The 23,388-nt window shown below is 43.3% G+C and overlaps 1 protein-coding gene across 1 annotated transcript in view; it reads left to right on the top strand.

Moving 5' to 3' along the window:
• The window catches only part of UMODL1 (uromodulin like 1), a 54,705-nt gene that overhangs the window by 14,253 nt on the left and 17,064 nt on the right, over positions 1-23,388 (top strand). Inside the window, exons 5-13 of the mRNA XM_042788273.1 lie at positions 354-543; positions 1,480-1,620; positions 2,424-2,543; positions 4,292-4,546; positions 5,995-6,107; positions 8,249-8,468; positions 12,450-12,587; positions 13,143-13,877; positions 17,049-17,161. Of these exons, the coding sequence (XP_042644207.1) occupies positions 354-543; positions 1,480-1,620; positions 2,424-2,543; positions 4,292-4,546; positions 5,995-6,107; positions 8,249-8,468; positions 12,450-12,587; positions 13,143-13,877; positions 17,049-17,161 (2,025 nt within the window). The remainder of the gene's footprint in view (positions 1-353; positions 544-1,479; positions 1,621-2,423; positions 2,544-4,291; positions 4,547-5,994; positions 6,108-8,248; positions 8,469-12,449; positions 12,588-13,142; positions 13,878-17,048; positions 17,162-23,388) is intronic.

The following is a 23,388-nucleotide window of genomic DNA, read 5'->3' as shown; positions in this document are numbered from 1 at the left end:
AGCGTATGTTCTGTCTATTGAGATCTTGGTGTGTAAACATTACAAGCCAAAGAGACTTTTCCCATATCTTCCTGGTTTGCATCCTCCTGTCTAAGCATTTGAGATCTGATGTGCATCTCCACACCCGACTTAGCTTGACATTACTATACCGTAACTCTGTTATGAACTGTGATAATAAGAACTCACCTTGTGTAAATACAGACCCGAGTGTCACCATTTTGCTGTGGTTTCTGAATCAGTGCTTTCTATACTCAGATTATGAAGATAATCATTGTGTATGTTATGCCTCATTGACATACAACTGTGCTGAGAAAGGAATGAGATACTGAAGTGTTTGTTCCCCTGTTTTCCAGATTACTGGTGCATTACAGCCCTTGAATGCCTCTGTGCACCATATCCAGAGTAACCGTGCAGTATATTCCGGGACAGTGGCCTCTCAGGTTCTCATCGGGCTGCACCAGCCAGCTCCGCCAGAACAGGTTTCTTCTTCCTTGAAGGCCATTGTGAAGCGCGTGCACGAAGTGATTAACACAGAAGTGCAAGGTTATTTATTATAATCCTGTCATGGGGGGAATCTTTTTTAGGGGGTTTCATCCCCCTTCACTTGTGATTTCATCCACATAACTAGCAATTTGCTTTCAGGAATAACATAGTGGATCTTGTAAACTTTTCAAATATGGCCCTAACCTTTCCATTACAGGATGGAGAGGGTTGCAGGTAATAATTATTTTGGAGTAAATAGTTTGGAGGAGAATATTCCTGATTCCTCAATTAAATTTATTTTTTCCTAATAGCATAGCCCATCTTCAGATGAAAAAGAAAAGGTGCCCATATTTGTAGCACAATCACTAGTTGTATTAAACAGCCTATTAAAAAAAGTGTTTTCTTGGGAAGCAGAGATACTCTGTTTTTATAGATAAGTGTTACTTTCAGTAGCTTGCAAGAAATAAATTGTATTTATAGTCTATTAATTACTATAGTGTATTACTACCTATTTTTTAAATGTTAGGTAAATACTTAAGTTATTAAGATTCGATTATTTTAATCTACTTATTACTCTGTAGTTCTCTGAACATTTTCACTCCTGAAATGCGTCCACAAGCACTGTTGTCATTGCTTCTTATTCTCTGTTTACTTTTGAAAACTCGGTCCAACTTTCAGTGAAATCACTGGCTAGATCTCCTTCTTCTTGCTGCTGACATCTCTTAGGTTTGGATGACATCCTGTAACTGTAAGCAGGAACTGCCACTAACTGTCCTCTTATTCCAAAGAACTGGAGTAAAAAGTGATAGGGTTATAACTGTTTCGGGGAAGGGCAGCATTCTGATTTTATTGCACTAATGTACATCCAGAATTTCTTCAGCAGAGTTACTGCAGATTTAGATTGAATTTTTCATATCTAGAGCCTGGTCTACACACATTGCAGATCAATCTTGATGCTGCTTTCAATATCTGTGCAAGGTGTGTTCCTCTTCGTAGATGTCAATGAATGTTCCTATGCTGAATTCAATGCTTGTCCAGAGAAAAACACCTGTGTAAATCTGGAGGGTTATTACAGCTGTGACCCTCAGCATGAACATGCAGATGTCATCCCTCACCAGCTGAGCCAAAGAAAGGGAGGTAAGAAACGTAGGTCTCACCTTGGGAAATACTGAGAATGTTCCCGCAGGACTCTGGTCTATCACAGGAGTCACCTGTAAGGCAAAGATTTCTGCAGCACACAGTGCCCCTTCTCCTGTTGGTACAGGATGCCACTCAAATCAGCTGTTAGTGAATTCTGATTGAAATTCAGCATATCTATTTCACAGTACCTGTCTGTTTCTCCTATCTCACCCTTAGCTGCCCTCAGTCACCTGCCAAATCCTCTAGCTTCAGACCCCGGCTGCTTCTCAGAGCAGGTGATTCATTGTCAGTACACCTCCCCAGCCTTCTGGGAAAAGACAATTAGTGACACTGTTTGTACACAAAATCTCCTTCTCGCTTTGACTGTGTGACAGCACCCAGGGCTCAGTGGCTGTATAATCCCATGCTGAGCTGCTGCACCATCGCCGAGTCCTCTGCTGGAGGCGGCTGTAGTTTGGCAATGGGTGAAATAATACTTTGTGGTACCAGTTCAGCAAAATATAGAGGCATGTACTTACAGCCCACAGTCATCAATGGGCCTGCTAATAGGCTTTAAGTTAATGAGATAAAGAAGAGCTTGCAGATTCAATGCTTTAGTTAGAAAACAATTTTACAATCCTTTAATCTCAAAAATTAAGATAATGTGTTACTTTATGCTTTTCTGATAATATATTTATTTTAATTTCTATTTCTATTACTTCTATTGCTGCTTTACAGCTGCAGAAAACATGAATGGTATTAGTTTGAATTTTCTTTGTTAGGAATACTTTCACTCTTTGATAATACTGTTTTTCCCCTAGGCATGGCAGCATCTGCTCCAAGTTCGGCATTAGATCCTATTAACACTAGCAATAGCTCTCCGTCTATAAGTAATTCAAGTCTCTTGTCCCTAACTAATCAATCTACAGATGCTGGGTGCTGTAAGTAACCTTGGATTTGAATGAATATTGTCTTGCTTTTAAACTGGCCATTCTGATCCCTTTTTCCTGGGGCTGGCTGAGTTACAGGAGGGTGTTCACAAAAGCTGGTAGTAGTTTTGGAGTGAACCTCCACCTACAGAAATGGAAAGAGAGAGGCTCCCCAACGGGACATTTGGGTCAGGGGCCATGGTGCTGTGAAGGACCACCGGAGAAGCCCCGCTGTTATCCCCATGGCTTCTGAGGGGATCTGGCCTTCTGGAAGCGGAGGTGGCCACACTGGGCTTCTAGAGCCACTTGTGCCTGGTGAGCCATTCAAGAGCAGGTCCCACCCCAGGGCTTGTGCTGGATAATCCCACAGCATGAGAAGCATGCCAGGGAGGGCTGTCCGAGGCCAGCACCACCCACTTGCCCTGGACCCAGCTCAATGCATGTCCCAGGCTTGTCCTGGAACTAGGTATGGGAGGATCTGCTACCGGCCCCAGGAGCTCCTCCTGGCCACAGCCACTGGGATGCAGGCTTCTTGCTTTTGAGTCCATGAAGATGTTGGTGGGGGCAGGACTCAGGCAGGCTGGCCACAGCTACCCTACACTGGAGTTGTGAATACTCTCCCTCTATAGCTCATTATAGCTGTCTGAGGGACTACGATGGGAACAAGCCCCAGTAGATTTGTCTCTATATGGGTGACTTCAGCCCTTTCAGGCAAGAGTTATCACAATCCTTTTAACACCATCCTGTCATCTTGTGGGAGGAAATAGCTTTAAGTAGTTCTTTGCCTAGTTCAGAGAGACGGACTGGATATTCTATATCTTCATTCACAACTTCTGGTCCAAGCTGAAGCTAGAGGAATTAAACTGAAGTCCCTCTAGTGTAAGGGCAGTATGGATTTGGGGGGTGTTTGGCAGCCACCTGGCTCAGAGTCCTGGAAACAGTTGTGTCCTATTGAAACAATTTAAGAAAACAAACTTTTTTTTTCTCAGGCTAACAATTAGCGTGAAAGAATTGAAGTTGTGGCAGCAGCATGCCATGGTCTCCAGGTTTATGTGGGGGATGATGTTTATCTCACCTGACCCCAGCTGTCTACAGGAGAGGTGTCTAGTCTGGGCTTTCTCTCTAGTTAGTGGAGACAGACAGGCTCTCCTGGAGGGCAATTCATCCCATCAATTTAGACACCTCCTCCTCCTCCTTCGAGGAGAGGAATCATCTCTGAAGGGTCCTGTCTTTTCCCATTGACATGACAATGATTGCACTGGACTAGAGTGGCATAAATAGGTGAAATGCTGCCCGCCGCCCTGCCCCCAGCCTCTATAAGCTGGGGTCTGTGGTTTTTTTCCAGGCATAAATCAAGGCAGCCTTTGCCTGAAGAGGTGCATTTTGATGATTAAAGTGACAACAGGCAAAGCAGATGTCGATTTATGAAGAGTACATAGGATCACTATTCCAAACTTATTTCCCTTGCTTGAACCTGTAGCTCGCTGGCTGATGATTAGTATTACTGGAGATTCAACACAAATACGTGTAGTAAAAGGAAGTGAAAACAGTAAGCACCCAATTAATCACTCTAGTGAGATGGTTCATGGACGAGGGGACCTGATAGTGTGGGAGGGGCAGATTTTGTCCTGATGTAATGTAAAGAGGAGCTTCCTCTATTGATTGTCAAAGTGCTTGTCTGTAATGGATTTAGAATACCACAGTGCTTTAAAGATGAAACGTTGCTTTTTCTGTGATGACTCTTCCTGGGACTGCAATAGATCCCTCTGCAGTTAGAAACCACCGAATCTTCAGCGTCACCGGCAACAGTTTTGAAATGTCCTGGCATGTCACTTCTACTCTGAACCGTACATTCCAAGTCCAAGTATTCAAGGGTAAAGAGATTGTACAAAACCTGAAGACAGAGGAAATGAAAATGGATGTGTCTCAACTGGAAGCAGGTGTGATGTATTCAGTAGAGATCAGCTATGAAACCTGTGGAAAAAACATCATTTCTCGTCAAAATGTTAAAACAGGTAAATAGCTACTTTAAAATATATATACATTCTCTCTCTCTCCCTCTCCCTCTTTCTCTCCACTCACTTTCAGTTCAACAATGATCCATTTGGTCCTTCCTGAACTCCATTTCCCACCTCCTTCAGCACTTTTTCTCTCATTTATCCCAGCATTTATACAACACAGACTCTCAGGCAGCAGAGCTCTGGCCTTAGTTGATAAAGCAGTATTGTAGCTGGCTCAGACTATTACAGATATCAGGCTAAGATAGCTTTGTTATTTGGTTGATTGGGTTTTTTTTTGTGCCTGGCACTGCATTCTGCTACTACCCATCTCCCATCAGGCCCCATTTTTCCTGACTAGTGGCTGTGGCCAGTGAGAAATCCAGTTAACTGGTTTGTCAAGGGCTCATCTGAGATAACAAGAGTGCCCGGAGTAGAGCCAGATTCTGCTGAATATCTGTGAATGATCAGGATTAAAGGGAATAACAAGGGCTGTGTAAGAAAGCTTGCAGAATACCTGCATAATTTTGTTCAATCAGCCAGTGACTCTAGCTCCCTGAGACTGCTGTGTTGAGCAAACATAATTTTGCTTTTCCTTTATCCTTAAATTATTTCATAAGCCATCATAGAAATAAATATATAAATGTCTCCCATTTTCTTCAAAAAAGCAGGCAGTGAACTATTTAATACTGGCCACAGTGAGAATGCTGCTGTTTATGTTTACCCATAAGAGCCTTCCCTTTGATCAGACAAGGGATGACTCCAGTTTGGGTCAGAAGGAAATTACTCCCTTTGTAGAGGGAAAGTAAGAGGCCTAGTGGTTACGGAAACAGGGGGATGAGCTTCAGAGTATGAAGTTGGAGCCCCTGAGAAAAATAAAAGTTTTCCAAAGATCAGTCCAAAGACTAACATCCTCAGATTGTTTATACAGGTTAAAGTGCTTATAGATTCCTTGGATCTTGGTTTTGGCTCACATGCTCCATACATTAACTGTCAGGGCTTACCAGACAGAGGAGTGGCATGCACTGTTTTTTGTTTCTATTTTCAGTTTAAGAATATATTTACTATCCATGCTACCAAGATCAGGAAAAAAATAATAGTTGTGACTAGTGGACCAGAGATGAGCTCACAGGCAATTCAAACCTGGATATAACTCAAATTCAGGAGTTATATAGGGTCAGGTCCACAAGGATGCATGTGTATACCCAGTTCTCATGCAGTTGTAATTAGGCACCTAACTATCTTTATGGATCTGATGCAAGTGCATCTCCTCAACGTATAAGAAGCTTGTAACAGAATATTGGCTTTATTTTCTTGGTTTAATACCAAACTTTCTCAACCTTCTCCCTCTCTTCTCCCTCCCTTCTCCCTCCATCATCTGAGATTTTGGTCTGCGCACATCAGTTTTGACTGAATCCTCTCCTCTTCTGCTTTGCCAGTGTGTGTTTTAATGTTGTGTCCTACAGAGGCCAAGATATTTGGTGTTACTATGAGGATTCTCAACTACAACTTCACTGATGATTTCCATAATGCCAGCAGCCCAGCATATGAAGAATTTTCAAGACTGTTGCTTACAGAGGTAATGCTAAAATACCTGTGGATAATATATATTTTTTAAAAAAGTTATAATATATTTAATGTAATAGAGGATTATATGCCTGGCTGAAATATCTCTTGAAAATCATCATACTTTCCCTTGACCTATCTTTATAATTAAAACAAAATTCAACTGTCTAGACAGCTCAAGCCCTTGGCCTTATTAGCAATGGAGCCAATGAGAATTTTCTCCTACAGAAGGGTAAAGGAATTAAATATGCAGTCATGCAACAAGGAATCTTTTCATTGGATTTTTAGTTTGGCGATAAACTCACACTGATTTGAGTTGAGGCTTTTAAATGGATTATTGAAATGACATTGCTGGCATTCACTTCAGCACTGTCTTCTCAATAAATATCTGACTGCTCTCAGAGCTCTTTCTCCTTTAAGGAAAAGTGACGGGGTCAGGCTTTCTTCTCCAGCCCCATTCACTGCATGCAGATATGTAACCACTGTCTCTACTCAGGTATAATCAGCCACAAACAAAACTTGAGTCATGAAGTCTATTAACAACTCAGCTTCCCAAACAGGGGGGATGTTTCAGATGCAGCAATCTCTTACAGTTTTGCTGTAGAGAACAGGGCCCATAGAAAGGAATTGGGATCTCCATCCAAAATGAGACTTTCCCGAAACAAAGGGTGACTCATAAACATATGTGAATATAAATCCAAGGAAAAAACCCAGCAATGGAGCTATAATTTCAAAGGCAGCACGGAAGAGACGTTTGCTCATGAGAAATTGCAAGTTGAACCTCCTGACATGGTTTTATTTCCCATAGCTGCAGATTGTTCACTTTTGTTGTGCAGAAGGATTTTTGTGAGTGAATCTTCTCTGAGACTAATGCAGACCTAATTGGCATCATGGTGTTGGGAATGAGAAGGAGCATTGCCTATTTGTGTTCCCTCTGGCTTCTTGGGTATTTGGGACCAAAACATCCCCCTCTCACTCCCTCTCTGCTCTCTTTTTCTTGCCTCCCCACCCTGATATGAGCTTAGACCAGTTAAACAACTTGTTTGTAGGAATTTTTGGAGCAAACTCTGATTGAATGGGAACAAAGCTGTGTTGATTTATGACTCTACATTTTGTGCTCAAAGGCATGCTTTGAGGTGTATGTAGGAAAAAAAGGCTCAAGCAAGGAGATGCCTTCTAGAGATGTAAGGTAAAACTGCCAGCTCCCACATGGCTCAAATATTGACAGAAGTATGCCAGCTTTAATGTTCAGAGTAACACCATTTGTTCAACTGATGTGTCTACATACTGGTTTGGTAATCAACCATGATGTAATTGTGATATTGTGTTGAAGCTGGGCTGTCTCAAACACATTTTTTTGAAGTTACCCACCCCCATTTTTCTCGTCTCTCATCCTGAGATTTCTTTATCATTGGAGTAGGCTGTAGGCTGGACTTGGACTGGTGAGTTTTAAATACTCCCTGGGAGCTAAAGCTGTGCCCATGATGGTAAATGAAACATTTACTGAACCATGCGCTGGCACTAACAACTTGCACAAACCAGCCTGCCTTTGTGCAGTTGGGTCTCCCAAAGTACAGTGGTCACATTCAGATTGCCTACTGGGGCTGGCCCTTGTCTCTGATGCTAAATCTCAATCCCTGCCTCGGTACTGCCTGGGGGGCTGCTAGTTGGTAGTAGTCAATACTGAGCCAGAGTCTGCTCCAGCAACAGTGGAAATGACCAGGTTCCAGTGTCCAGGAGTGCAGAGGTGAATATATAGGAGGCTTGGGACAAAAAATTTATGTGACATACAGAGCTAACATCAAGGGTGTGAAGCATCCAGACTTACAGGGCCAATTCAGCTCTGATGCAGGCAAACAGTGGAGGAAGGAATTCTGCTCCCTTGAGCCAAAAGGAAATTTGGTTTGTAAGACCACTGGTTAGATGGGTACCATTTTCAAGGGTACCTAGGTGCACCAAGGAGACTGATACTTCTCTGTGCCTCAGTAATCTCTGAAAACTAAGATTTCTGAAACACTCTGAAACTTTTCTTTCTACAACATTTTCTATGTTGTGCATATATAAATCTTTAAAATGGTACCACCATAGTTCTGCTTTAAAAGGAGCTATTCTTGTTGGGTTCCTAATTGCTGATGCTTTTCTCCCTTTGTTCAGTTTGAAAATTCATTCCCACCCAACATTTCTGCTTTATACCAATCTGGGAAGATGAAAGTGCAGACTGAATCCCTGCAGGCTGGAAGCATCATTGTGAGGCTCAGAGTCACTGTTCAGGATTCCGAGTTTCCAGTCGATACTTCCACATTTGCCCCAGTGCTTTCTTACCTGAACAATGGCTCTGCTCTTTTGGTGGATGAGCAAAACACTGCAGTAGAAGGTAATTTTTATTATTTTTATTCTTTTTTTTTTGCAAGCAAGAAAACAGAGTTTGTATTTTGATCACTCACAGTATCACCGACATTCTTCACCAACAGTACTTTATAGAAAGACGAAGTTTGTGGTTTGTAGAAGGGAAAACCATAATGTGAAAACTCCTCCATGGGCTTTTATCCATAAGCCCAGAAGGTGTCCGATGAATGAGCATTGGCTGTCCCCAGGTACCTGCAGGCACTGCTTCCCTCCACTGTGTTTAAGAAGGAGTGGAGTCCTTGGTTTCCCTATTAATTTTCCTCCTTCTCCTCTTTGTGAGCAGCTGGAAGTTTGCCATATCTCTCTCACACTGAACTGCAGACAGGATTACTCTGGAATATTTGTAGCCTTTAGATACACATGCCCTCTAGACAGTTTTGTGCTTCAAGGCTGTGGGGCTGTATTTGGGCCAGTGTTTAAGAAAAGAAATCTGAAGTGTTCACTATAGAAATCCAGCCATAGAAATTCCCAAATTTCCTCTCAGTGAATAGGACTAAAGAAACATGCATGGAATCTATGTTAAACCCGGCCTTTGTTTGATCTTCAGTAATCACCGTTTTTATCTTCAAAGGGCTAAGTTCTGGCTTCAGGTTTCCCATCTGGAAGAGCCAGCCAGGGTTCAGAAAGTTGCTAAAGCCAACAGAATGGCTTATTCTTCTCTCCCACTGTGCTGAGCCCTTAAAAGTTTATTTTCTGTGATCAGGGAAAACTCCTTTTGGGGTTGTAGAGCATATGGAGGTTAAGGAGAATAGCACAGGAAAAAAACAGAAGAGACAGATTGCACCTGAAGCCTACAAATATCACAGTGGTAGGAGATACTGAATTGCAAGATGCTGATGTGTGCCAAAATACTTTACAAATGTTATTGATCCTGGGACAAAAGAGTGAGGAGGAAGAAAGCAATAGCGCTCGACTGTTACTTTAATTGCAGAAAACCAGATGGCTTCCAGTAGCACCACTCAGTCAGGAGCAGAGCCAACTCCTCCACTTACCTTAGGGGTTGAGAAAAGGAGTCTATTTCTTAGCTCTGCCCAAACAAGTATTTGTTTGACATGAATTTCCTGAAGTCAAATGTGGAAAACAAGGCGAAGGACTGCAGCACGTGAAGGAAAGCCCATGTATAATGGGCTGGTTTTCTTCCTGGCCCCCAACAGCCCTGGGACATGCCCTTTGACAGCAAGCCTGCAGAGATCCTCTTGTACCAGTGGAGCAATGCCACCTGGATCCTCTGTGGAGCCTGGCCACAAAAAGGCTATGTGCTAGGTTTAGTGACAGTGGCAGAGCAGGAAATTCAACTTTGAAAAAGCAAGGATGAAAAGTCAGAAGGGTTAGCACAACTGAAGGTAGTGGGGGAATTACATCTCTCTTTAAGTCTCATAAATTATTAAGTTTACTGCCATGATGAATAGAGACACTAAAATGTCTGTCAGTTGTGTGAGGCATGATAAAAAAACAGAAAGGGATGTGTGCCGAGCCAAGACCAAGATCCATCTCGCACAGTATCATGTTCTCAGTAGCAGCCAGGAGCCAATCCCTGGAGAAATGTAAGAATACAGAAAGTGTAGACGATGCTTCTCACTGATCTCTCTTAGACACCAACTGTTTTCAGCTCCAACTGTTTTAGACTCCCTGAATCCAAAGTGATTTCTTTGGGTTTCTCCTCTGTGTATTCCCCACGAAGTCATGCAAACCTGTAGCATCTGCAGCATCATTAGGCAAAGAATTTCACAGATTTTTACCCGTTGCACGTACCTCTCATGGGTATAATGGGTAATCAGAGCAAACACAAAGGTATTTTTTTATATAATTTTTGTTGTAGGGCTGTTGGTTGAGGTGTGTGTGTAGGGAAGGCAGTTGCCAAACGCGAAAGGCCAGAGAGATGCCAAGAGTGCAGAAAGAGAGCACAGAGCACACCTTGGCTGAGATGTAATGGTTATACAGGAAAAAAAGGGGAGTGTGTGTGTGTGTGTGTGTGTGTGTGTGTGTGTGTGTGTGCATGGGTGATGTACTAGTGCCAGTGAGCACTGAGGAGAGAACATAAGTGGTTTGGCCTGATGCATGATTGAATGTGGCCATCAGAGGTGAAGGAATTTGCATAAAAAGCCATGCTAAGTGATGAGAAAGAAAACCCTGAGAGACAATGAAGCCAGTGAATGTAAGTTATTTGGCAATTAGCACAGAAGCATCTCTTGGTTTTTGAAGCCATCAAGAGTCACAATTACTTCATAGCATAGCAAGGCATTAATGAGAGCACTTTCTTTGCTGGTGCTTTACTCAATCCTGCATATTTCTGTATTCCCTCTAAGTGGCTTAGTCTGTAACATAATAGGTGGATGCTGGCCATAGGCACATGAAATTGTCTAATGGAAACAGTCATGGATACAAAAATTATGTAGTGATGAAGAAAGGAAAAAGAACTGAAATATTAGCTCAAAGGAAGTTACAGGGGAAGGCTGTCTGCAAGCAGAAAGATGAATGCATGTATGCGTGTGTACACACCTGCTCCATGCTTTCTGTTTCTAGAATGGGACTTTCCTTTGTTTTGGAGAAATAATCACAGTGATTAATCTCTGCATGTTTGCAGAACAAGCACTCACAATAATGCATTGTTCAAAAGAATTTTCTAGCTGCTGATCAGAATTATTTGTCCTAAGACACAGTTTCCAGTCTAGTCTTCCGCTCTTCCTCACTTATAGCCCTGAGGCAGTGAGGTGTATGCACCAGGGAATGCACATGTGGGATTCACTGAGATTATTGATGTCCAGAGCACTACCTTGGACAAGAAGGCTCCAGGGAGACCTGATAGCGGCCTTCCAGTACTTAAAGTGGACCTACAGGAAAGACAGGGAGGGACTTTTTATCAGGGAGCGTAGTGACAGGATGAGGAGTAATAGCTTTAAAGTGAAAGAAGGTGGATTTAGATTAGATGGAAGGAAGGAAGGAAGGAAGGAAGAAATTCTTTCCTGTGAGGGTAGAGAGACACTGGCACAGGTTGCCCAGAGAAGCTGTGGCTGCCCCCTCCCTGGAAGGGTTCAAGGCCAGGCTGGACGGGGCTTTGAGCAACCTGATCTAATGAAAGGTGTCCCTACCTGTAGCAGGGGGGGTGGAGCTAGATCATCTTTAAGGTCCCTTCCAAACCAAACCATTCTGTGATTCTATGATTCTATGTTTGCTGGAACAGGGTGTGAATGGTAGTATAAGACTCCAGATCTAAAACCCTCAAGAGTAAAGAGACTCAGCAATAAAATAGGTCTATAACTCCATGAAAGAAGCATCTGTAACTGATTCAGAGAAGCTGAAATTAGATACAAGGAACACCCTTAGAGTGTATTCATGCACTGATGAACCAGGATCTCTTTTCTGGGATTACCATAAAGAGGGTCACAGTTTTACAGTACTACCTTTGAGAAAGAATCTTTTATGAAAGGGTTTTTTGCCCTGATCACTTTCTCTGTTAAGAACTGCAGAGTGCTTCTCATGGGAGTTACTTGCATTTACCTTTTATTTGAAGCAGAATATTATTTGGATTAATTCTCTATTTAATATTCTCTCTACTGGTTCCTAGTGGTAACAAATCTATTCATTACCTGATGTATCTGGAAGTATGGTATGCAGATCTTGGTATAATGCATGCTTTTGATATAGCTATACTACAAGAGTACAATTTTTTTTCACTTCAATTAAGTGTTTACTTGTAAAAAAAAGTGATTAAAGAAGTCTTTACCTGGAGAAAATATTTTTCGGAGTACAAGGGCAAAGTTTGATTTTTATGTAAGAGAATAACAACACAGTGTTCTGCATCACTCAGAGCTTGGCTGTCAGGTAAATGATGAAAAAGGAAGAACACATTCATAAGTTAAAAAACTGAAGAAAGGACTACTTTATGATTATTTCTAGCTTAATGCAGCCAGAAGGGAGGCTGACCGCTGTTCTGGCTTTGGTTTTACAGACTGGGATGAATGTGCTTCTCACGCCGAGAATGATTGCTCTGTGTTTGCAGAGTGTATCAATTTGATGGGCTCGTACATGTGCAGATGCAAGACAACCATGGATACTAATCCATCCCGACCTGGAAGAAACTGTGAGGGTGAGGAAAAGACTGGCATGTAGTTTCCTTTTGCCAAGAAAGGTTGGACTAAGTTCTGGTTTTTTACCTCAGCTTTTATTGCAACTGTTTATATAGCACACAGCATGTATATAGATGCATGTTTGCAGTCTGGCTAGAGGAGAATATATGATCTGTCTTTGAACATGAAAGTGAATCGCATATATATCTTCACATTAAATCTCTCTGAGATCCTCCTTGATTAGTCTAATAACTGACTGCTGAGCAACATGAGGCATACTTTTTCCTCTTTTGGTATGTCTGTGGCTAATTTCCTCCCACTGTAATGATCCATGACCTGCCAACCAGAAGGGGAGACCCAGGAATCAAATCTACTTCTTTGTGTTGGCACAAACCAGATAGACTCAACGCCGTAAACATCATGTATGCTACAATGTGTTAATGAAATATCCAAGGCCTGTTTCTGTAATGTTATTATGTGTAGCTGAGTGGTCTCAGTCCCATTTTCAGATCAGACCCTGGTGCCTCCTCATTCAGTCTGAGGTCCCATTTCAATGTGCGTTTGCTGTGTTGCAGGTGAGATTGTGGACCCTCTCACTGAAACGATGGCTCCTGAAATAACAAACAGCACGGGATTTGCTCCTGAAGAAGTAAGCCCTGTAGGCTGGGCTTCCCCTGCCACCACCAAAATGGTGGCTGCTGTAGGCTCCGAGATGAGCACTGCCATACGCCTCCCTGCTGCACTGCCCCTGGGTGACAAGCACATGTCCCATGGTCATTCTCCCACCAGTGCTCCTTCAGCCCCTTGGAAAAAAGGCCTGGCAACACAGACGGACTTCGGCAGGGACAACAGCCCCACGGCCACGGAGGTCACAGCCAGCAAGGTCGCAGCCATGAGCATAGAGTGGCAGGTGGCTGTAAATCCACCGCAGCAAAGCTCTGTGGCAGAGTCTTCCCCCGATGCCTCGCAGCGAGCGGCTGCTCTCACAGATGTGCCCTTGGGCACAACCGGGCAAGAGCAACTCAGTTTGCCTTTGCTGGTGTTTCCAAATCAAACAGTTTCTGCTACCACCAGAAGTCACACAGCTTTCAGTTTACCTCAAGCCAGCTCGCAAGGTGGCCCCAACACAACTCTGCCAGCCGTGGAGGATGCTGGCGTTCCCACCCTCAGTGCCACTCTTGGAGCTCAGGTAGAGATGGGAAGAGAGAACAGCTCTTGGGCTGAGAAATACACTGGAGCTCTGGGGTCAACAGCTTTGCCAGGCACCTCTCCAGCTCCCAGCCCAGCGCCAGGCCCCGCCACGGTCCGTGGTGAGTATGTGTTTGGTGGAGGTCTGCACGTGTGGTGCTTCTTGCATGGGAAGCAAAGCCTCACTCAGAGTCGGTAAAGAGGCACAGTTGGAATCAGTGGTCTGGGATGGAGATGTCTGAAACCAGTCTTCCTATGTCAGAAGTATTTTCTTGCAGGAATAGGCACTTTTTTCTAAACCAGCATGTCAAAATAATTTCTCTTTCTGGTAATTTGGCAGTTTGTTTTATCGATGTTACATTTCCTCATCTCAAAGCAGATGAAGAAAATCATAGATTGCACTGGACGTGGCTCATTGAAATATATGCTGCTTGTGCTTTTGCCACACATCTTGGTTTCTCCTGCATGCTCTGGCACCAGGGTACTGCAGCAGCAGTGGCCTAGAGAGTCACCTTAGAGACCTGGGAAGGCAAACAACCTTTCTTCTTGTTCCCCTTGTCGGATGGACTAGACAGAGCACCACAAAGCCCCTGTGGGGCATGAGCTGTGTGGAAACCTGTGAGCCACTTTTTCAAGAGCTGTAATTGAGAGTAACTAGGCTGGCAGGGAGGGCTTAATCTGTTTCGGTTTGGGCAGATGTATTGCTGCTAATTAGGGGGATTTTTTCTGTTGATTGGAGCTGAATCATATTTCAAAGTCAGAGTCAGATTTGGTCTTTAAATTACGGTATTGTTTGGGATAGGAATGCTGCTGTCTCTGCCCATTGCTAAATTTTTTTTTTTTTTAACATGTTAGTAAATGATACCTATTTCAGTTTTGTTTCTGCTTGTCATTATTCTGCCTCTCATGCCCTCTACATCTCTCAGATCCCATACCACACTCCCTCTGCTCTATTCTCTTTCCCTCCTACATGATTGCCTGTTCCTGGGGGTCACCATTCATCCAGCCCTACTTCTGGTTCTCCCGCATTCCTTTCTCCCTGGAAAACCTCTTTTTCAGCCTTGTAAGGCCAGCTCTGCTGCTTCTCCAGCCTCTCTTGTACCACCAGTCCTGATCACCAGTGCCAGTGTCCACTTCTCCAGTCCTGCTAAGCTCTGGGCAGCCATGCCGATGCCCCGATCAGCTTTTGTCTTCTCTCTTCTTCATGTTGTATCATTCACCCTGCCTGGCATGGGTGAGACCTGGGAACAGAGCTGGGCAAGTAACTGATTTGGGACCTTGGTGGCAGAGTGGATGAAACATATAATTTGGGACTGAACAACATGTTGATCTGAATTTAAAATCTGCATTTACTGCTTTGCATTGTGTTACCCCCTGCCCCTTTTCAATGTAGGGAAGAGTTAAAAAAAAAATGTAGTGTCTTGTGTTGCTTTTCTTTTTTTTTTTTTTTTTTTAAAAAAATGTTCTTTTTTTTAAAAATATAAAAATAGCTAATTTTAACTGACAAAAAAGCAAAGGTCGTTTTCTTCCAGCTGGAAAACAAATTGAAGAATTCTACACAAACAAGTTCAGTTTATAAAAGTTTGTTTCCTTTTCCTGATGAACCAAACATTCAGCCAAGTGCTTTTGCTGGGAAAGAAGCTTGTGAAGGGATTATGCCTGGGGAGCAAGAGGAAGAGCCATCATAGTGGTATCTCACTAACCTGGGACAGGAAATTCAGAGGGTGAAATTCAATGCTTGGAAATTTATTATAGAGCTCCTCCCTGTGGCAACATCTCTGACCTGGAGGGCCAACCTCAATCTACTCCATAAAATCTGTCATGTCTTTTAAATACGGATTTTTTTTTGTTGTTGATCAAAAATTGTTCAGAACATTCTCCCCTCTCACTGTCAGAAAGCTGAATGTGGTTTATCTCCTAAAAACCTTTGTTCACATGACAAGTCAAGCCATAGCAAAAATCAAGCCCAAATCCTTTGATGTGACCCGTGGTGGTGAGGGTTCCTCTGAGATCAGAAATATGCTGGATAAAGGAAGCCTGCTTCGGTGGCTTGCTTTAAGCAGGCATGATTTTCTCCTCTCCCCTGAGAAGTTTTACTTGATGACTATTTTTTTTTTCCTTTAGTACCTGTCCCAGTTCAAGGGATTATTGTCCCTAATGTGACTAGAACAAACTTTGATGTAACATGGTCCACTAAGTTTATGCAGAGCCCTGCTTTTCAATTCTTCCTGCTTCAGAAAATGCAGGTAATATGGGAGACTAAAACTCAGTATAGGAGTCTGACAGTCTCAGAGCTGAAACCTGGTGCCTTATATACTGTTGAAATCAGGACAGATGTGTGTAGGGAGGAAAACAAGCTGGTACACCAGAAAGTAAAGGATAGTAACTTGATTCAGAATCTATTTTAAACTGAATCCTTAGCCAGATGACAAACTTACTGAAATCTTTGGTGAAGACTATCCTATTTTCATATAAAACATTGAAACATTAGATCTTGGTATGCTAGGAGTGATGATACGTTAGCAGCTGGAAGGCAGTGTGATGACAACTGGCCTGCCATGGTCACAGTATTGGGTGACAGCAGTCAGCTTGCCTGGCTAGCCACTAGAAGGATGCTAGGGGTATGAATCATGTCTTGAGAAGCCCTTTCTCTCCTGCTTGTGATCACCTTCAGTGTTTGTAGTAACAATGACAAAACCAGTGGTATCGAGAAATAACCTAAACCATTTGAGACTGCCTTAATGTGATTCAACAGCTACAACTTCAGGGTTGAAGCATGCCTCCTGTTGGGGTTTATCTTATCTTACAATAGCTGTCTAAAATGTAGATGTCTAATCTCAGGCAGCTGTCTAGCCTTCCTCTGAGGTTGGAGGGAGGACCTTGGTGCTGCAGTGATTTGCCCTTTGGAGGGACTAGTGTTGCCCTGTTGAGTGTAGAGGGAGCTGGGACAGCTAGCTGAGTCTAGGAGAGCAATTGGGGTGCCTGAACATAGCCACAAAGCAACATTTCAGATGCCCCAGAGCATCCAACACAGAGCTAGCAGATATAAGACCTACAGGAGGTCAGTACCCTTCTTGAGAGTCACCTGGGGGTCAGAGAGGGCAGACTAAGGTGCTGGATGCCTCTTGTTTAGGCCTCCTGTTTGGGTTTTTGCTACATTTCAGAGGGCTGGTCTTCTGCTGTTACGAGTTGATGCATACCTCATGTGGCCAGGCATGACAGTGACTCACATACTTGTCCATGGACTGACATCCATGGAACATGTATTAAATTATCTTTTTCTTACTTTACAGCTGTCCAGAAACTTAGTGGCACAGTACGGATAACAAACATGAAATACTCTCCGGGCTTTAGCAATACAAGCAGTGAGGAATACCAAACCTTTTCACAGCTCTTTGTTGATGAAGTAAGTGGCTAAGGTTACAGATGTGACCTGTTACCAGTGTCAATGAAACCCTGCATATGATCTTTTAACCATGAAGGCTGTATGCCACGTGTGCGTCCCTTGATGCACCTGTAAGGCCTGAGATCCCCTGACTGTCTGAGACTGCAGGATGAGCATGCAGCTGTGTTTTACAGTGAGATCAGGATTTGGGGATTCTCTGGTGCCTCCATTCCTCTGCTTATCATACCCAGTTATGCTGGCTTACTGATTTCCTCCAGAGGTGTGGTGAAAAGTTAATGGATATTTACAAAGTGCTCTGATGTCCTTGTCCTGCACAGTGGTATATTAATTAACTGTATGACTGTAATTACCCTTTGTCATAGTACCTTAAGGCTGACATTTCTTATAATCATCCCTGGTTTTGAAGCCCCCTATCTGGAAAGGGAGTGGTTTCTTGATAAGTCACCCCTGCTCCCACTTCTAATTAGAGTGCAGGATAACAAAGCACACTATGATATCAGCTGTGCCTTTAACGCTCTCATAATTCTCAAGCATTGCCTTTGACAGTATCACTTTCCTAATTTCTCAGTGAATTTATCAGAAACTTGTTCCTGCTGGTGTTTACTCAGACACACTTGTGCTTGGGAAACCGCAGGTTATGCTGGGCTGCTTTATTGCCTTCCTTATTTCCCCTTAACTGTCTATGTTTTTACAAGCCTTGATAACTGCGAGGATAAATCCATCGCAGACAGTCATACGAATTTTCAAATCCTGCAGAGGCCTCCCCAAACTCTCACTGTGTACAGAGGTACAACCTGTCACTGAGATACAGCTGTCCGCAGCGGGTGCGCTGACAGCAGCGTGTGTTCAGGCAGAGGTCAGGCCAGCGTGGGGTTAGAGACAACTGCTAGGAAGGAAAAGTGTGATCTGTTTAGATGTGCATGATGTTTTCTTGGATATCAAATAAGTTTCCCACTGGTTGTTCGATTTGCGCCTTTCTGGATGTGTTAGCAGAGCACAGCTTTCTCAGAGTTGTTTTGGCCCCGAGCTGTCACATCAGAAAAACAGTCACAAAATGAGAGTGACGTGATCAGCAAAGTGAAACGGGAGCAATTCTCCATTGACCTCACTCTCATTCAGCATCACTCTCTGCCTGAGGCTATTTTGGAATAGCATAGCATTAAAATGGACTAAAATGAGTATATTTTCTTAATCCGGAAAATCACATATACAAATATAATTGGAAAATTTTAAAATGATTGCATAAAGGAACTAAAGTAAGTTTTGTGTCAGTTTTTACCTGGTTCTCAAAGTTTCAGACAGAAGATGATCACTTGTTATTATAAGGAACTAACTCCATTTTCCAGCGCACTGTTTCTGTGGATCAGCTGATGAGATGTGTTAGTGCTGATGGCATCTACTTCTGAACCACTGTATATAAGCTACAGTTGCATAGCTACTGTATATGGCAAAATATGTTGCAAGTGTTTTATTACAAAAGTTTTGTTTCTGGATGCCAAAGAAGGAAGTTTAGGAAAACAGAACAACTTGCATATTTTCTTTTCAGGTTATAAGGGCCAGAAATTGATCCTTTAAAGTAAGTGAGAAAAGTTTCATGGGCTTTTAACGGTTCTACTGTCAGGTTCCAGTTAAATAAACTTTACCTGAGAATTTTTTTTAAACCTCTTTGGAGTCATCTTCTACAATTCAGAGGATTTATAAACCCTAATGTGTATAATGTTCTGTAGTGTAGAGCTACCCCAGCACTCAAGTGCCGTGTGGTTAAACTGGCAGCACAGCAAATGGAGATACCGTTCTTTAAATAATGTGTAGGTGAGAATGAGGTAAAAACTTGATGTGACAACTTGCACTGTCATTGTCCAGGTTAGTTTCACCATCCTCCTTGCAATGCAACTGAAAAACAACATAGCTAAGGGTGAGAGAGTATTTTAGTCTCCTTGGGTTTTGCTCAACTTGTCTTTTGCAACAGCCAAGAAGAATATTGTGGCAGCTAGGGCTTGTCCTCAAGGAAACGAATCAGGAAAACAAAAGGTTTGAATTGAAAATGAATTCACTGAGGTGCATTAAATTCCAGAGTGGAAAGATTGTTTTGAATTTGGGTGTCTTAAACTTAACTGAGTGACAAAAAGTGTGAAACTAATAAATGATATTGCCTTATCAAGGTGACCCCTCATTTGGAAGTGACATCGTCTTTGTTTGATGTAGCTTAATGCACTTAAAATGATTTCAGTTAAAGCTATCTGAATGTGGAATGAGTGCTGATACAAGGAATAAGACAGTTTCACTATTCCAGTGAAATTTCACCCCTTTTGTTAATTTGAGTTTATCTGCAATTTGGCACAAACTTAAACCTGCTGGTGATGGTGGTGGGGCAGATGTGCGCTCTAGCAACTTCTCTCTGGAAGTGCAGCCAAAGCACAGACAGCGAGGAGGGTTTTTTCCTCTTTGAGTGAAAAAAAAAGGCTTTATGCAAGGTTCTGTTCAAATTAATGTATGATTTACTTATTTCCAGTTTCCAGAACAGCTGCTGACATTTTGCCTGGGACCTATGGATGGGTGGTCCCAGAAAACCCCCCAAACATGCCGCAGCCACCCATGGTGTGAGCCTGGATGCCTGGTCTGCCACTTCCCTTTTGTTCAAAAAATCTTTTGGCTTCTTCCATTCTGTTAAATTGGTTTTAGTGTGGCTTTCATCTGGCCCTGAACTTGGACTTTATCTGCCTCCTGTTTTTCTTGCCTGAGCGAGGGACATTCCCTTCCCTCGATGCTGGTGTTAATTTTGCTCAAGCTCTCTCCCATACTTGTGGCTCTTCTTCTGGCATACTGATTGCTCCTGGTCTGGCATTGCTCATGTTTCCTTTGTGTGCTACAGAAATTGTAGATACAATGATGGATCCCAAGATAATTTATTTGTATACTAAGAGAACTTCATACTCAAGGGTACTATATATTGAAAATTTCTTTCTAAAAACTTCAATATATCTGTTCCTTTTTTTCTAGCCCCACGTCATCAACCATTATTTTGATAACCTAAGGTGTGGTAAATGTTGTGAAATCATGTAGCCTTCTGGTTAAAGAGTTTTGTAGTGTCACCTAGTGGCTAAATACAAATACTGTCAATGTCCCTTGACACTTTTCAAGCTGAGTCCTGCTTTGTGAGGAAAAAAAAAAGAATAAGGACAGAAGCAAAAGAAACAAATAAACAACAAAAAGATAAAAAAAAAAATTCCCAAACCTTAGGTAAAAAGAAGCACTGATAAAATAAAATCTTCAGGATAGATGAGAAGGGAATACAGGTGAAATCAGGGATGGGCTAAGAGGATGTCACAGGTATGTGTATTTAATATCCAGAAGCTCAGAGAAAAACTAGGAAAGATGAAAACTTAGGGCCGACCTCCATTTTTTCAGTACATGCTTGTGAAACAGCAGAAAGAGAGAGGAAAATAGGCCCATGAATCCCCTGGCTTGGTGAAATGGGCGACTTTTGGGGCTGACAAGGACAGCCTACAGTCTGCCCAGGCTTTTGTAGGGAAGTTATCTCTTTCCATCCTCCCAGCTCTGTCTGTGTGCCCCATGGGACACTGCAAGGTTTGCTGTGTGGGACTTCCAGGCGCGTGGAAGCCCTTTCCAGGTGGCTTGGCCCAGGGGGTTTGTTCTGTGCGATGTTACCTTGCCACCAAACCGCATGCAACATGCATCAGCTCTGACAACTCGGGAGAAGGCTGCAGCATGCCTGCAAAATCTGGGGTAGTCTGCAGGGCTGGATAATATGCAGTGGGCAAGTAAGTCAGGGCTGGATAACACACACCGGTCAGGTAAGTCAGGCTTGGCACATAGGTGTGCAGGAGCTGTGATCAGTTGTGAGAATCCAGCACAAAATGCACAAGCTCTGTCCGTGGGTGCAAGAGAAACGTGGCTGTTTCTCCTGTTGGCCCCCAGTGCTGCCCCTTACCTTGCCTCTTCCCTAGGCTCTCCCTTGTAAGAGTCCAGCACCCCTGAGCATTACACCGCTGACATAAGATCGGCCTTAAACTCATGGCTGAAATCCAGCCCTACTGCTCCAGACATTTCCTGCAGATCACATGTAGAGGAAGAAGGGTTGGAGGTGACCACAACGCAGGCCCCCCCCCACCTGCTCCCTTAATTCTCTGGAAATTTGAGCTAGGGAAGGAAGTGAGCAATGTACCCTAAAGAGAGGGCCTAAAGCAGAGCAAGGTGCTGGGAAAGAGGTGTGACTCTCCTGCACAGCGCAGCGACGTGCCAGCTCTCACCTGGGCCAAGTGCTGCTCATCTGGCCCTTATGGTGCAGTTGCTCTGGTGCTCTGTGCCTTCCTCTGCTGACATCTCCTGGGAGCCTGACAGCCACTCGAAGGCAAAGTCAAAGATCAAGTATGCTGAGAAATCACAAAAATTGAGGTGTTTCTGTGGTGGTTTCCATCTCTCTGTGTCTTGCATTGAAGCTAGTGGGTGCTATGTACAAGGAAGCTGTGTGTATCCCAAACTCAGGATGGTTGACAGGGATGGCATAGGATTTATCCTTCTTGTGCTGCTGGGATCTGCTCTCTTACTGTGGACAGTCTCCTGTTTCACTGTTGCTAGAAGTTTCTAAGTGCAATTTTAATATCAATAGCTCAGAACAGCTTGTACTATCTGCCTGATGCAGATTTGAAAGTTATATGTCCCACATTTTCTGTTCCTGCACTTTCTATTTGTAAGCGTGGAAGAATGTAAAAAGACTTCCCAGACACATTGTGAGAGATATTAAGAAACACAGAGGGTATGTGAGAATCTCCTGGAGAAAGGGAGAGAAGAAAATATACAGTTCTAATTCAAAACTCAGGACACTGATGGATGGTATCATACAACATGAGCCTACCTTGGCATCTGGTCTTTAGGTGTGTGTTCAGCCTGCATTGTGTTTAGATGTTGGGGCAAGACCTGGCATGCAAACCTCTGTGTGTGTGTGTGTGTCCTGCTTTCCCCTGGGTCATGCAAGTAGGCAGGGAGTCCAGTGCAGTCTTATTGGGCCTCTTGTCTGGGTGCCTAAAGGAAAGGATTGAGGGGAGCACTTGTGGATGTTTGCCAGCTTTTCTTTGTAGTAAGTTTCTCAGAAATAGGCTGTATTTCTGTGTATAATATTTTCTGAACACGTCCTTTAAAGCTGAATTAGTATTAGCCTTGTGTCTTGTCTGGGATTGGTCCCACAAGATGATGCCATCTGACCTGTACCTGCTCCTCCTGTGGCTGGTGATGGACCTGGAGATGAAGTATAATGGTGCTGGAAATGTAAATGCTGTTGCATGTCCCCCCCATGGCTTTTGTTGTCCAGGTACCCTACCCCATGGACTGCTCTCCTGTGGGAGGAGAAAGAGATGTTCTCACAGGTGGATGCCCTCCAGAGGTACCTAGCCTGGGAGGGTGGGAAAGGAAGAGGTTGAACATGCAGCTCCAGTCTGTTTATTTTTCTGGGAGGTATTGGTGCCTCCATCTGAGCTGGATGGTGGAGAAGCTGAGCAGCCCAGCTGATGCAAAGTCTTACACAGGGCTGTGTTTTCCCACCCCACAGAAAACTGAACATCCTGATCTCTGGTGTGGTAAAGGAGGCACCTTCTGGGTCTGTCATGGCTAAGGTTAAGGCTCAGTGTGCTTTGAAAAAGGTGGCATTTTCTTTCTTAGGCCACTAGTGAAGGCCAAGGTTACTGTATACAGACCATGAATGTTTATTTTTTTGATTTCTCTAGATGGACTTAAGTTCAGCTGTGATTTGGTGCTGCAATACTTCGAGGGTGACTGTTCCTATTTAAAGCAGTGCAGAGCCATTTCCTAGCTTGACTTTTGGACTCACAAAGAGGTCTCTGATTCAAGGCTATGTGCCTCAATGACTGTCAGAATGTGCAGAAACATGATACTCCTCAGGGAAGACTTTAATGAAATATTTCTGAAATTGAATTGAAGACTAGCTTGACAGGAGGTTGAACTGTATGTCAGTGCTGATGAAATGAAACACCTGTTTTCTTTACCCTGGCCCAGGCATTTAAAATGAAGCATTATTTGCTTGGCTCTGGTGAGAAGTCACCTGTGAAGAAAGGCTTGAGGGTGGCCTGCTTTAAGCTGTACCGTACCTGAGCTGAGAGAGCCCTCTGTGACATATATGCAGTGTGGAGTGTGAGGAGGCATCTCCACTTCCATCAGCAGCTCCTCCTCATACTGGGTTGCCTCCTCTCCCT

The sequence above is a fragment of the Tyto alba genome, unplaced genomic scaffold (genome assembly GCF_018691265.1).
Source record: "Tyto alba isolate M040663 unplaced genomic scaffold, T.alba_DEE_v4.0 Super-Scaffold_14, whole genome shotgun sequence".
In the NCBI taxonomy this organism is placed as follows: Eukaryota; Metazoa; Chordata; class Aves; order Strigiformes; family Tytonidae; genus Tyto; species Tyto alba.
This window is presented reverse-complemented; position numbering and strand designations above follow the sequence as displayed.